We start from the raw sequence: 16,159 nt of genomic DNA, 5'->3' as shown, positions 1-16,159 counted from the left end.
TAAAGATTTTATCTTATTTGAAAGTAGCAAGAGACAGAGTCCAACTTGCCCCACCCCAGGCAGGAACCTGGGCAGTCCCACCTTGCCCAAATCTGCATGAATCCATTGGAGTCTCATCTTTTGTGACACCTCACCACAGAGAAGACCAGAAGAGTATTTCATGCTATGCCAGTGAGATCCATGCAATGGTGATACTTTCTACTTTCTATTTCATCTGTCACTCTCTTTCTCTCCCCCTCCCCAACTCCCTTCTCTATTTCTCTCTCTCTCTCTTCCTCACATTTGCTGTTACATCAAATCCAGACAATTGACTTTGGCATATGGTCCTGTTTGCACCTTAATTCAGGAGCATCTCCCTAATAATTTTAAGAACCAGACCATAACAACCCACAGACACCTGAGTAGAACTCATTCACCTTTAAGCAGTTTAAGTCATCACTATAGGGGAAAAAAATGCCTATAGACTACTACATTTAGGAAATTCTGCATTTCTTCAGTGGAAAAAAAGCACCATCAGTAGACCAGATATCGTTCATCTATTCAGCTGCACATTATCCCATCCTCTGTTTCCTTTTGGAATTCTCTTTCAGAGCACAGATGGGACAAAACCAAAAAGCACAATCAATCTTTACCTTCAAATGAAATTGAGGACTCCTCGCTGGCAGAGACCAATGCCCTGCGAGTCCAGGGCTCGCTGGCAGAGACAATCTCTGTGAAAAAGTCCCCGAGCGAATCGCTGAGTGCAGCCGTTGCACGAGCCCAGGCTGCGAACAACCAGCCCGGAGCGCGCTCTGCGGCAACTGAGGCGGCGGCGCCGTCACAGCCGCTGTGGCCGCGCCCGCGGTTCCCCGGCAACCGCAGCACCCGATTGTCGGGGCCGGGCCGGGGGCGGTGACGCCGGGCGGGCCTCGGTCCCCGCTCCTTCCAGCCCTGCTGCCCCCTCGGTCCCCGGCCGGAGGGGGAGGAATCCGCTCCGGGGCCCGCAACGTGAAGGGCCACAGCGGCAGCGCTCGATATCGCCGGGGCCTCGGCCCCAGCTCCGGGCTGCTCCTGCACAAGGAAGGCGCGGCCGGGGGGGAACCCAGGCTCTCGACACTTCCCATAAGTGTCTAAAATCATGCACTTCAATTAAAACAGTGAGATGATTGCACAGAAAGGAGGAGTGTTCAGCCTTGAAGTGGAGGGAGAAGCAAAGGCTCTGATCTGTCTGTCCAAGTGGCTCGACTTTGTATTCAGTTCCCTTCAATCCCGTGTCTCAGATCTTTGCCCTTCCATGCAGCAATGCACACTAGAATAGCACAGAGGGGGAAGCATGTCCAAGTGGCTGGTAATGATTTTAGTCGGGGGGAGGGAGAAAAGGACAATTTCTTCTGCAAAATCATATCTATTCTTGCTTTTCCTGTGCACTTCAGAAGAACCTGAGAACCTCCTGGACAGTCTCTAGAAAGACTGTCTGGATACCTGATGCTTAAAGCAACTGTTTTTACAGAGCATTGTGGTTACTTGACAGACACAGGGATATTCCACACAATTTCTTTTGAGATCTACTAAAAGCAGATCTAGAATGCTACTTGAAGTCATCTTCCCAGGGCTGACAGACTCTCAGATTCTGAAAACCTCTATGGTTGACAGTATGAAGAAATATTCTGAGTGTTGTCATTCTAGTATGGAGGCAACTGAGGTGGTGTTAGAAAAGCTATGGAAAGAGCTTAATTTCCTTCAAACATAAAGTAAGAAACAGGGAATCCAGCAGACTTGATGACTGCATGGCAAGAGCCATAAAACCTTTTTATAATTATCTGAGCAGTGAAGATGGTAGTGCCCTGGTCCCTTTCCCAGCTGAAGAAACAGTTAATTTTTCAGCAGCTGGATAAGGATTACTTCCTGCATTTGCTTCCTCCCACTCCAAACTTCAAGCCAAACAAGAACCTGTCAGCATACACTGCCTACTGACCCAAATGATTTGAAGATGTTAGTTAGTGGCTTTATCCTTGTACCTTACAAGGATCTACCTCTTACCATCCCTTGGTTTCTTGTCTTTTATTTTGGAAAGCAGAGCTTTCATTGTTCCACCAGTCTCAATCATGTCCTGAAAGACATAAAAAAGGAAATGATCTTTCAGGTTGGAAAGGAAACCAGACTGTCAGTGGATGAAATGAGAGCATACCAACCTGGCAGCAGAGTAAGATACTTTATTTTATGCAGTATGTATTAATTTGAAAAGAAGGGGAAAAAAAATCCATGTCATTGCACGCCTCCTTCAGTCATTACCTACCTCTACTACTAAAACATTCTCTAGGAGAGGGGAGGTTATATATATATATATATATATATATATATATACACATATATACACACACACACACACACATATATATATATATATATATATATATATATATAAAATATCCACCATTTGGGGTAGATCAGTAAATCAGTTCCCACAGCCATACAATCCTGAGCATTTCATGCACCCAAATATTAAAATTACAGGTTTGAATGTCTAGCAATTACAAATTACTTCAACTTCTTTTTCTAGCTTATAGAAAATCTGGGTTTACAGGAAACTAGAATACTTCCTACAATACAGATGCCTCCATTCTCTGCACACCTGTAACTCAGGCTGATCTACAATACTGATAAATGTTGCAGGTTGTCGTTTCACACAAATTCAACGTTTTTTCCTGGGTTTTTTGCTCACATTGAACTTATCTTAAGGCTTTACTTTTGCTTGCTCCTTAAACTCTGGAAAGATGTGATTAGTTTTATCCCATTTCGGTAAGTAGGCCAACCTCATCGTGCTGTTTTTCAATTGAGTTTATTCTGTGTAAAATTACTTTTGCTTTCTTCCAGCTATCTTGCAGACATCTTTTTCTGACTTGCATATCCAATTCTTCTGCACTGTTCACATTTAATGAGTTATCATTTCAGAGACAACTGTTCAGCTTTATAAAATATAAAACAACATTAATAAATAAAATTTTATCATGTAAACACAACATTTAAGAAGCATTTATTACATTTTTGTATGCTAAGGGACAGCCCCAATAATTTAATGCAAAATTACAATTTTTATAAAACTAAGATTTCTACATAAATGTTAACACACTTGAAATATAACCTGCTGTTACAAAAGGTGAACTTGCAATTAGAGTTCCTACAAACTGTTTCCACAATGATGCTGTGAAAGAAAAAAAAGCTTTTTCATTGAATTAACTCTGGGTTCTTCACCAGTACGAGTCACTGCTTTTTTAAAAAAACAACTCCACAGTAATGGACACGACAAATCTCCACACCTCAATCTGACACAAACCTCTCTGTTGTGCTTGCAGCACAGAAATGGAGATACAGGTTTGTTTTTTCCTAATTAGCAACTGCACACCCTCCACGCTCTAGAGATTAGAGGACAAGGTCTCTCTGCTTCATGGGAGGGATTGTACAGATAATTTATAAAAAACTGAAACAGGGGGCCCAAAAATACATCCTACTTTAGAAAAAAAAGATCAAGATTTCTTCAGATTGGAAATCAGTGCAGACACAGTGATTTCAGGCTTGATTATCTCCTGGTTTATTCCCTCCCTCTAGTGGTACACCCCCAGGAAGAAAGTATCCCCTGGGTGATAAATGACAATGTTGATCTTTTCCACACAATTTAGAGATGGGAAAGTTTTAAGAATTGGCCCTACATGGAGAGGTTTCACAAATGCATTTTTGCAACACTCTTGGAATTTTTACTTCTTTTTTTTTCTGCCTAAGTCAGTTCTTAAAGACAAATAGGCAACTTTCTGTGCAGAAAACAAACATCTTTTGGAGTATACAGAATTACAAAAAAAGCTGCCACAGAAGTTAAAATCACTTGGGGAATCAGCAGAACACAGAGATGGAAACAATCCCTCTCCTTTTTAAAGCAGTCACAGCAAGCTTACTCATTTGTTTGCAGCTCTGCAGCACAAAAGTAGCAGCTTTGACGAGCTCCTCGTCCTGAGATTCTGTCAATACCTGAATCATGAGTGGCAGACCATTGTTCTGAGGCAGCTCACACTGGTTCTCTTCTAGAACAGGACATGGAAAAGGAAAGGTTTGGTTTCAGCCCCACACACCTTCACCTTACAGTCACTGTAGGGGCCAATACTGGCAACTCTCTGCAAGTTTCTGCAGAAAGAGAGATTTTCACTCCAGACCCGAGCCTGCTGCAGTGACAGCAGGAGAGCTTTACATCCCACAGGATGATTTGACCAGAACTCAGGTTGCTGTAAGAAAACTGAAGGACTGAGACCACTTATTCGATGGAGTTCCAAGCTCATTTAATTGTGGCTCAAAACATTTGAATAATGACTCCTGTTTTTCTTCTCTTTCACGACCTGCTCTTGGAGTAGATATGCAACATTTCTGTGAGGCCTGGGATGCAGAAATATCAAAATCTCAAGGTTTCTATTTAGCAAAATAAAATTAGTAGCTTAAGCCTGGTCTAGCCAATCTGTTCCTCCTCATTTCTTCTGTCATTGGCTGAATTTTTATTGTGCTCTCATTCCCATATGGAATCATATAATGGATAATTGCTAAACATAGTTCTTTCTTCTTTAAACTTAACAAAAAAAAGGAAATAAAAAATTTTACCATTTTTATTTTGACAGTGTTGGCATTTGAAGAAAAACCTTTTTTATGTTGAAATAATTTTTTAATAATTTTTCTTTTCAAAAGACATTTTCCATTAAGTCTTGTTTCACTAGTTCTTAATGAAAAAATGCCTGTTAAAATAAATTTATGACCTCTTGAGCTAATTATTGAACATGTTATTGGCACTCAGAGGATAAAAATCAAACTTTCTGAACACAAGGTCTTTTTCTTGTTTCTCTAAACATACATGAGAAACACCACAAGTACAAATGAATTTCCCTTTCTCTTTGCTTGCACTACCACAAAATACCAACTGAAGTGCTGTATTTGTGCCAGATAAGCTTGGGCAAGCCCTGAGGAACACGACAAAACCATTTCAGAGCCACCAACTGCTTCTGTGTCTTGAAACCAATGCTCTTACATGGCTTTTACAAATATTCCTGGCCTTGTAAGCAGTGGAGAGAAGCTGTATGTGCCAAGGACCATGAAAAGGGTGCTCAAGACAACCCATTTGCTAGGTCTGGATTGTAGTAGCTGTCAAGTCTGGATTAATTATTCCTTGAGACACCTAAGCCCAGCTCTGAATTCTTGCATATTGAGTCTACTTTTCAAAGCTACTTAAGACACTTCCTGCTAACAAGCTTTAAAATTTAAAGATGGAACATTCTAGAAAACTTTTTGTCCAAATACTGACATTGTATTATTTAACTGAACACTCTCTCGTGTTCCAGTCTTGATGAAGTGACACCACAAGAGGAGTCAGTGGATGAGAATTTAGGAGAAGCTGACAGACAGGAAAAAGAAAAAGCAAATCTTACCACAAACTTCAGTACAGTGTCCAATTGTTAGAATAATACTGATTTTTTTCTCCTGTGCTCAGTGTCTCATTGGACAGCAGCTTCAGCAGCTCTGACACAGTGGGATACTTTGCCAAGACAACACTCATGGCAGCTGTTGGTTAAAATAATTGGAAGGAAAAGAAAGTCGATTGTGAGTGTACAGGAATTATCCAAGGATCAAATGCTGGGTTTGGAGGGAACTGTACAGAGCCCTCAAAGCCTTGGGCCTGCTCAGCCCTGCCCTGCTCCACCTTGAACAGCTCAGATTACCCCACCCCTCCTGTGCTGCTCCCAAATCCAGTCCTGCCCATCCTCCCAGCCTGTGCTCCACGGAGAGGAGGCAGAAGATCTGATGAATGAGGAGGGCTTTGCACTGTGCAGCTTCTGGAGATCCCTGCTGAGTTTCTCCATGTCCTTGATCAGCTCCAGCATGGAGCCAGAGAGAGTTGAAAAAGCTTTGACAAGCAGAGTATCTGCCATAAAAAGAGCAGGGGGCAAGCCCTTCCTGGCACTGGCAACACCACTGCTAGAGCATCCACGCTGAGGCCCAGTCCTGTCACACCCAACTGAGCTGAAACTACCCTCACAACTAGTGCAGGCTGATGCTTTTCAACTTCTGGGAACTTCCATTTGATGCTCTTATGGCAGAAGTGTGAGATTCAGCAACCATGGCCACAGCACAGGCTCGTCAGGATCACAAGTTTCTGCAAACCTTCTGTGGAAAACACAAAACCTCATCAGGAGAGCAGTACCCGGCCAGCAAACCAGAGCAGAGTGTGCTGTGCACAAACACCACGTCCGTTCAGCTCCACCTCTAAATGACTAAAGCTTCCTAAAGCTACACAATTTATTATTCAGCCACAGGCATAACTCCAGGATCCAAACTGACTGGTCAAATCCAGGCCCAGAGCTCAGCTTTACTTACCCAGCAAGGGCTGGAGCATCTCAGTTTTAATTTTCAGTTGGGTTTAAATTTCACTGCATTTATTTGAGCAACGATGGGACAGTAATCAACCTCAGATGAGCTGAATCACTCCCCACTTACACCTCTGAGTTTTAAAAAGCATTGCAACATCCACTGGGATGTGTAGAACTTAACTGCCTTTAAGCATTCATTTCTGCAACTTTTCCACCAGCACAAGACTTTAAAAATAGCATTTTAAAATTGCCATAGATCAAAAATGTCTTTCCACTCACAGTTAGTAGCAATACAGGCATCCAGAGTCTTTGTTAGTACCACTGCAATTTTCATGCTGGAGTGACACAAACAGGAATCAGGCATAAGCTCAAGGAGGACTTTGGCTAATGTATCCAGTCCTCCAATAGAAACAAAAGATTTCTGCACAACTGCTCAGTGGAAAAATGAAAAAAATATGATTTAAGCAACAGAGTTTGCAAATTCTTTTAGCATTTCACCAAGTAAGTCCATCAGAGTTTTTCTGTGCATGTGTCAGTCATTACATTTCTTATACAACAGAAGCTGGAGATACATTAATCTCAAGAAATGCAGTAACTGCATATAAAATAGTTCCAGGAAAACATGACCCTCATATGTGCACACAAATGGCAAACATCATGCCTGAGTTCTACCTAAGTCATTGTTTTCAGTCACGTCACAAGGACTTTAATTTAGACACACTTTTAATCAGAACAGCTCCCAGCAGTTTTACTGACCCTATCAAATGTAAGCAGACCGTGGCTATTTGTGGACTTGAGCACAGCGCAGTGTAAGTAAAGATGGTGGAGTACAGTGGTCAGAGTAAAAGTGGAAAGAACAGCAAATGACTTTGTAGAGATTGACAAGAAAGGAAAACCCATTTAGCTCTCGAATTAAACTTCCTTTTATCAAATGCAAAGCTGTGTAAAGCTTGAGCTGCACTTCCAGTTGTTTGCAACTGTGAGACCAAGAAATGAACAGATGGGACGAACTATCTCAGGCTCTGTGCAACTCTCGAGCCACCCTTTGGCATAGGGAAAAACCCCACAGCAAATGTTCTGATTATCTTCTGGAAAAGTAAAAACAAATTACCCCAAATCAAAACGCAATGAAATCAACTTCAGCTGAACAGTAAAAATGAAACCAAAGGGTTACCGATTTGGAGAATATCTTTGGACTTCTTCCACAGTTTTCAGAGCAACACGTCCCGTTCTGGGGGTTGTTGACACAGGCACAGAGAGTGCTGCACACTGAGGACCAGAGCTGATAGCAGGGATCAGTGTTTTCAGCTGACAGATTCTTCTCAGACATGGAGAGAGTTGTTCTGTTAAGGAAATGCAAACAAGTCCCAGACAGTCAAGGAAACATAGCTGCAAACCAGCCTACTATTTGTCTGTTTGAATTGCAACCCTGTTCACCTGAACAACTGCAGCAGCAGGCTGATGCAGCCTGTGTCTCTGACATGGGTTTGCCCATTTTCTAAAAGAGAACACACACAAGACTCCAGAGACAAATGCAACTGCAGACAAAATCTTAACAGCAAGTTGAATTTACATACATACATTCCCTTTCCTAAGCACATATCCTCCCCAGAAGTAAATACAAAATCATATCAACATATTGGTAAATAACCTTTCTATGTCTCTCTCTTTCTAGACACTCTCAGAAACTATGGGTTTGCATTTGCAAACTCTCTTTTTAGAATTAAATCATGTTCTGCTGTTTAAGGAAATCCCAGTGAGCAATGACCTACTTCGACAATTCAGGTTCGGTTACATGCAAACATTCATCTTTATAAATTCACTTCACCACAACATTGCTTATTGCATGTTCCAAAGTTTGGACTGCAGATTGGCAAACAGAAAAGGAGTGTTGTCGTAACACAGAAAAAAACCCAACTTACCATTATTTGACACCAGTACTAAGATGACAGAAACAGACATTCTTTTCAAGTTCACATCAGAATCCTTTTTAATTCAAAATAAAACGAGTTCTTCAAGCAATGCAGAAGTACACAAAGCCTGCTGACAAGACACTGAAAACAAAAAGTGAAAACCATTAAGTCCTAAAGTAAGCTACTCATCATCCTAAATTATTAAGTTTCAGTTGTGGCCAGTATGTGGGGAGCAGAGACAGGGCAGGACTATGAGGTGCCTGAGGGCTTCCCCCTGCAGTGAGTTCTACACCAAGCAGGACCCTGGCAAGCTTTGGAACAATCCAGGAGTCACTGAACACTTGCTGCTGAGGGAGAGGGGGAGTGCAGCTGTCTGGTAACTTAAAGACACCCTGTGTGCACAAGTCAGCAAGGCACAGATCAAATCTGGGGATGGACAGGGCAACTGGGGCACCTTCCCTGCCCTTGTTCCAACTGACAATCTTGTAGTCTCATTTTGTGTAACCAAAAGAAAATGGAGACAAAGCAGGAGCACAAGTAATGACAGGGGGCCATAGCACACTCAGAAATACAAACAGTGTTATTTTTATTGCCATTACTCTCTAGAATAATCCCCAATGTAAATAAAGCTGCTTCCTTTACGATGCAATGAGCACTCGACTTGGCAAGGTCATTTCTAAACATCAAACCACCAATTTCTCCAAATATTCGCTTGCTTCACCTACAAGAGGAAAAAAGAACAGAAACTTTTGCTTCTGTTTCTCTGCAAAATGAAAGGCTTCTAAGATTTTCCAACATCTCAAGCCTTATGTCCTTTAGACATTTTTACAGTGCCCACCAGTTCCTTGGCATATATGGTGAACATAAATGCCTGCATTGTTTCTAAGGAACAGCCTTTCTTACTGTTTTGTTGGCAAATGGAATAGACAGTGACCACAGCCTCCTGCTGAGACAGAGGGCAGTCCAACTGAGATTTAAGGCATTCCAGCAGTAAGGTCAGATCTGTTTTCATATCTAGGAGCAAACACAAAAAGCTTCATTAAAGTTGTTATCTTTTCTCTCTATTAATCTAGTCAGTATTAGAATAAACCTGTCAAAATGCAGTATGTAGGTGTATTTTAAAAAAGGGGGGGGGAAGTGAGCCAAAATGGAGCTACATCACTTCTATTCAGCCACCAATAACAAACCTAGAAATATTTCTGTCCATCCTTTGTTATTTGAGCATGAGGTCCTTTGCAGAGTAAAAACCTCCTTTTAATATTTCTGGCCTTTCATTACTAGTAATTCTTAGTAATTCTGATGTAAACTACTAAATATTAAATTCACAGTTGCAAGGTGCATTAAGTGTATATAATACACAGCCATTAAAGTATTCAGAGTGCAAATAAAAATCAGGGTGCAGTTGAAAATCTGTGGAGTAGTAAGGAAAGAGTCCAAGAGCACAAGGCTGCTCCGTGGTACTGAGGTAAGGAGACATAAACCATGCAGCACAGCAGCAGAGCCCTCAGTCAGGTGGGTGGAAACAGAACACAAAATATTCTCTGGGCACCTACACACAACCCTGGGTGGGAAAACAGACTTGGAAAATCTGCTTCTTAGTCTTTGGGGTATCATTAAAAGACTTAGATGATAATTATTTCTAACAGTGACAGAAGGTATTGTTAACAGTAAACCCTTACAAGGTTTAAGGGTTCTTAAAAAGTTAAAATACAATAAAAATCTGGATAAATATTAGCAAATAAAAACCAAAAAAAGTGACTTTGTGGTGGTGTGTTTTACTATGTGTGTAGGTTTGGCATTGGATTTACCCTTTGCATATCCAATACAGTATCCAAAATTTGGCAAATAGGAAAAAGCATGTTCTCCCAACTGCTCACCACCCCACAACAGGCCTATCAGAGTCTACTAAAACTTTGTAAAATTGATGCAGATTATAATGACAAATTATATTAGATATCTTACCACACTGATTTATCTGCACCTTTTGAGTGTTCATTTTTTTTAAATCTCTGTTCTTGTTCTACAACAGCAAGGAAAAAGTTTTTTCAGTTCTGTTCAGATTAGCAGTGTTTATAATATATGCAGTAGAAATGACATAATTTTTCTAAAATGCACTTTTCCCAGTTTTCTGCTTTTACTTTGTCATCTCACACACACACAGTAGAATGTATTGTTGTATGGCAGAGTTTTCCTTTGGAAATACAGTCTTTTATAACAGCCCTGCATTTGTAATTAACAGGTGATCATCTTTTGAGAGTGCACATTCTGCAGAAATCAGGTTGTTCCATGTTACCCCTGAGGGGCACTGTCAGTAAAGAACATCCCCTGCTCTGTGTCACTGATCACAACAAAGCTGATCCAACTTTCCTTACAAGAGTGGCCAACTTTGCCATCAGCCAACAACTGGCACTAAGACCAAGTCATGTTACTTAGGGGGTGGACACTCTAAAACACTCGGCCTCCTGCTGCTCAAGGAGCCACCAAACCATCAGCATTGTTCTGGCAGCACTGATCAAACCCAGGGCAGTGAGCACAGAGACATGTTCCTTACAGTGAGAACCCACTGAAATTCTCCAAAGACATTGCCACATTACATGAACCATGCAACCCACCAAACCCCACAGCATTGCTTCTTCACAAACCCCACAGGGCAGCCTCTGAGAGCAGAGCAGCAGAGTGACATTCAGCTTTGGAGGCACAAAGATGCTCCCTCAAACACGCCCCAAGTCCCAAACAGAGAAGGTTGATGCAAGCATCACAGTAACCTCTTACAATTTCTCCAAAAATGACTTGGCTCCAGGTAGAAACTTGAAATCAGTGGCAAATGCGGCTTAAGAATGGATTCATTTTCCTTCTCCAAGTGGAGCAAAGGCTCAAAGCAGAAGCATTGTCATCCTAATGAAGACAGCCAGCCCTGCTTTCTCTTGGGAGTTACTGACTGCCCCCATTCCTTTGCTGCTTCCCTTACACAGCGAGAATTGAGAGTGGTCATCTCCCTGCAGCCTTTCAGAAGTGATAATAAGACATGCATTTCATTTTCCTGCAAATCCTACCCTGCCACAACAAGGAAAAAGCTTGCCAGCCTTTCTCACCTCTTTTTGTCCTACTGCCACCACCCTGCCAGCCTAAGAAAAAACACAACTCACCCAAACAAAAGGAAGCCTGTAAAAATGAGTTTGCTCTGGAGCTAATTGCTTTTCAGAAGAGTTTAATTTATTACATGTTTATACAATTATGCAATATAAGAAGCACAAGGGGTTTAAAACTGGATGTATACAAGGATGTATATTTCGACCTTTACCTCGATCTTTTTGACTTTTGCAACCTACAGGAGGCATGGAAAATAGTATTGATAAGCCAGCATACATTAATTAGATGCAAATAGCTGACCTCGGTTGTTTCATCACAGAGCAAGGTGGAAAGACAAACAACTAGATTTGCTTCAACAAACAGCTTGCAAATGTTGCATCTAAAACTCTTCTCCATCATTTATGGAAAATAACCCAGTAACATTGCTTCAGACTTCAGAAACCACTCCTGGAGAAGTGCAGATCTGTCAATGTGTGTGCTCAGCAGCACCAGAGCACATGGCTGGCACGGTCAGTAGACCAGCCAGCCTGGGCAGGACTTATCCTTCGAAACCCAGGGAGCAAAGGCCAGAGGGGAGAAGTGCGGGTTGTTGGCGTCCTGTGGAAACCAAACCCCACAGCAGCAGCTGAGGCCGTGAGGACGCTGCGCTGTGGAACAGGACTTGGGGCTGTCCTGGCCTATTTCAGCTCCCTCGCACCCTCCTCCCTCAGATGGGCCGTGTGTGATTTACAGCTCTTTATCAGAGCTCCCCTCTGAAGCCTTAGCAAGCACTCCAGATCAGCCCAAAGATAAAAGGGAAAGAACATATACAAATTTAAAATAAGGGCGGGGGGTGGGGAGGGGGGGTTTTGAAGGCAACAGTCTAAAGACGAAACAGCAGCTGCATTCTTCTGTGGGAAGGCTGGGGAGTCCCGAGGGGGGAAATGGGGCACGGCTCGGGTACCTGTGATCCAGTGGTGCGAGTGGCTCCGGGCAGACCCCGAGGCGAGGCGGGTGCCTGCTGCCGAGCGCTGTCCGGCTGAAGGACGGGATCTGTGGGCTGAGGGGTGGGATCTGCGGGCTGAGGGGTGGGATCTGCGGGCTGAGGGGTGGGATCTGCGGGCTGAGGGGTGGGATCTGCGGGCTGAAGGACAGCGGAGGCCCCGCCGGGCTGAGGGCGGGGATCTCGCGGAGCTGAGGGCAGAGCCCCGCCCGGCCCCTCAGGAGATGCCGCAGCCGCAGCGCCACCCCAGCGCCTCAGGGTGCGGCCACCCTCGGACTCGGGACAGCCCTGAGCCTTCCCCTCAGCCAGGCGGGAAGCGCTTGGAATTGTAGAACCGTCAGAGGTGAAAGAGATCTTGAAGAGCATCAGTTCAATGTCAGCCCAGCACTGACACTGCAAACCCAGACCACTAAACCATTTGCCAGTGTCAGATCCAGAGGTCTCTTTAACATCTCCAGGGATGGCAACTGCACCACCCCTCTGGCCAACCTATTCCCAGGCATGAACACCTGAGCAGTGAAATATTTTTCTAAAGTCTAACCTGAATTTCCTCTCAACGTGAGGCCACTTCCTCTGGCTCTCAGTGCAGGCCCAGCAGAAGAGAGCAGCCCCCCCTCAGTGCACGCTCCTGTCAGGGAGTTGGAGAGAGCGGTGAGGTCCCTCCTGAGCCTCTTCTCCAGACTGAACAAACCAGCTCCCTCAGCTACTCCTCATGGGGCATGTTTTCTAGAGCCTTTGTGAGCCTTGCTGCCCTTCTCTGGACACACTCAGCCCCTCAAAGTCCTTTTTCCCGAGGGGCCCAGAGCTGGCACAGCCCTCGAGCTGTGGCCTCAGCAGTGCCCAGCACAGAGGGGCAGGCACTGCCCTGGTCCCGCTGCCCACACTGCTGCTGATCCAGGCCAGGTGCCATTGGCCTCTTGCCCCCTTGGGCACACTCTGGCTCACACTGAGGCGGCTGGTGACCTGCAGGATGTGGCACTTGGCGTTGTGGAACCTCAATGGCCTTGTCCTTGGCCCATTGATCGAGTCTGTCCAGGTCTCACTGCAGAGCCTTCCCGTCCTCCAGCAGATCCACACTCCCACCCAACTGGGCATTGGCAAATTTACTGAGGGTGCTGTCAATCTCCATCTCCAGATCATCAATAAAGATGTTAACCAGGACCAGCCCCAAAACTGAGCCCTGGAGAACACATTTCAGTGCAGCTCTGTTTGCATACTCTGCAGTTGGAGGCTGCAATGCCCCCACAACGGAAAGAGCTGCCATCCCTTGGCATTGGCCACACACACAGGTGCAGGAAAGAAACCTTTTACTCGGTGAATATGGCTGACAGGACTGAGCTTTCGGGCACACACTCCTTTGCCCTAATGCCCCTGAACTCAAGAGAAGGTATTTCACCTTCCAGCTCTTTGCACCATTGCATCCTCAGACCATCAGAGCTCCACCAGCCTCTCTCATCCTTTTGCACCTTCTCCCCACTCAAGCTGAGGAGCAGCTTTGATAAGAAAAAATGCAGTTCTGCTGCCAAGGAGGTGAGCCAATTTGCAAATGTAACTTACCCTGCCAAAAACAGCTACTGCCTTTTTCTTTCAGAGGCGAGTCATGAGAAGTAATGAAAATGTGTTGCATTTTAAACCAAAAAGGAAAAGAAACGAAAGCACTCACAGAGGATTTGGCAAAGCCAGTAGGTGCCAGTGTGGCTTATCCTGTTGGCTGCTCAGTTATTGCAGCCCTTTGCTACTTTACCATATGTCTTGTTTGGAGATTGTGCTCAGATAATTCAATGATGGGTACAAGAGAAATCTAAAAAATCATAGCTGATCTCAAGATAATACAATTTAGTAAAATTTAAATAGATTGTGAAGTATTTACATCACGGTGATGACAGTTACCACACAGAACAAAAGAAGCCCTTTTAACAAAACTTCAATTATATCCTTGTTCCTCAAGCCCTACTATCCATTTGTTTGGCTGATGTAGGATAATGTAGAAATACTGTTCAATACCTTGTATTGTTTATACTTTCCAACACTTCTGTTGTGTTTTCTAAAAGCTGTGAGTATTTTTTAGTTTGAAAAATAATCTTTTTTTTTGGTAGTAACATTGCAGTTCTGTCTTTTCCTTTTGGTACTCAGCTGAAGAAATAAAGAAAAAAAAAAGAGCAGAAAAAGTTGCTGAGGTGGACAGTAGATCACAAGGAGCAAAGTTACAGAAGACAAGTGCATTACTACTGCCACTGCTTAAGAGCATCTCTCACAAAAAGCAGACTGGCTACACTGTCCCAACTCCATCATTTCAACTCTCCATGTTTTGTTTCTTACTTTGCAAAGCTAAGCTGAGCCATTTGTACCTAATATGAATAACAACTAGTAATACACACTTACAGTTCTCTTGTATTACTGCAACAGCACTAGGCACCCTTAGAATTTTTTAGGGCAATTGCAATGCTGTCCCTGAATTTAAACCGGTTCAAGATATTATTTGTAGCTTATTCTTGAAGGTAATTTGTAGCAAAAGTCAAAAAATTATTGCAGCTGGTCAGTGACTGGACTGTTATGTGTATGGGATACACAGGATGATTTAAGTGCTGCTTCATTCTGTGTGACTCCAGGCTTTGAAAAGAGTAATCCCACTTGGCATTTGGACTCCATTTGGTCTCAGGAATTATGGATCCAGAGTAACTTGTTAGAAGCTTGTGAAAAAATGTCTCTGAAGTTTGCAGCAGAGCTGAAGTGTACAGAAGGATGAGAATTCAATGAATCATTCAATGAATACTTAGAAAAAGTTTGAAAAGCATATCCAGTTATCCTACTGGCTATGTCCCATGGCTATCCACTGTTACAGTACAGTGCACAATGTCACCAGGAAAATTGTGAATGTCATCTTCAGACCAATCTATTCACACTTTTTTTTTATCAGAGTTACTTTCTACAAATTACCAAGCTGTTTTGCCTTTTTGAGGCTCTTGTTATTTTTGTGTGAAGTATTTCCATGTATAATACAGGTGGCTCCTGTGTCTTGGTTTGGAAAGACAGGTGTTTGCTAAGGAAGGCAGGAGCCTTTCTTGAAATGGAAAAATGTAAACCCCTTCCTTCTGAATTGTTATAAATTTGAAATTAAGGGAGGCTCTCAGGTAAAAATATGGGAGCAGGAATAACAGTTCTTTATTAGGGAAGTGTCAGTGATGGAGAGAGATGGGGAGACTGACTCGGTGATCAGAATCTGATTTTATTGTGGGATACAAGCACTTATATACTATTTTCGGGAGACTAGTAATGTGCACTACAGTGATTAGGTTAAAATCACATACACAAACTTATGCATAAAACAACATCCCTTGCTTGCAGAGTTTAATGGGATTTTCTTTTTCCAGCAAACCCGTCTGATTTTTTTCCAGCAAACCCTTCTTGCAATCTAGGTCTAATTTTCAAAGTCCTGTTTGTTTTGCCAAGGCATCCTGGTATCAAATCTCTTCTGTTAACCAGGTCCAAAGTTCATCATCTGTCTTCTGTCCTCCAACATTCCAACATCTTAACACCTGAATTATATTACTGACTGATGGGAATGGTTTAGATTGTAACCTCTGTCATCAATGTACAGCTCAGATTCTTAAGGAAGCATCCTGAAGGAGATGATGCCTATTTGGAAAACGTGCGGGTTCCCAGGAGGGGGCACCCCTGATCCAGGGCATCGAGGCGCTGCCTGCAATCGTCCATAACCACCCCTAAGGAGCCTCCAGGGCTTCACCCTCCATGAGCTGCAGCAGACGTGTCAGGAAAGGTGACAAGAGCCCGTGGAATGG

General features: G+C 43.3%; 1 protein-coding gene and 1 pseudogene across 1 annotated transcript in view; both read right to left on the bottom strand.

Annotated features, from left to right (window-relative positions):
• LOC132334603 (hydrocephalus-inducing protein homolog) overlaps nt 1-1,119 on the bottom strand; it is a 40,725-nt gene extending 39,606 nt beyond the window's left edge. The window contains exon 1 of the mRNA XM_059860709.1: nt 633-1,119. Within this exon, the coding sequence (XP_059716692.1) occupies nt 633-1,119 (487 nt within the window). The remainder of the gene's footprint in view (nt 1-632) is intronic.
• Nucleotides 1,120-2,423: 1,304 nt separating this feature from the next.
• Nucleotides 2,424-10,283, bottom strand: LOC132334694 (telomere repeats-binding bouquet formation protein 1-like; annotated as a pseudogene).
• Between the last annotated feature and the right edge of the window lie 5,876 nt (nt 10,284-16,159).

The sequence above is a fragment of the Haemorhous mexicanus genome, chromosome 16 (genome assembly GCF_027477595.1).
Source record: "Haemorhous mexicanus isolate bHaeMex1 chromosome 16, bHaeMex1.pri, whole genome shotgun sequence".
Taxonomy (NCBI): Eukaryota; Metazoa; Chordata; class Aves; order Passeriformes; family Fringillidae; genus Haemorhous; species Haemorhous mexicanus.
Note: the sequence above shows the minus strand (reverse complement) of the source record. Positions and strands in the feature narration are given on the sequence as shown.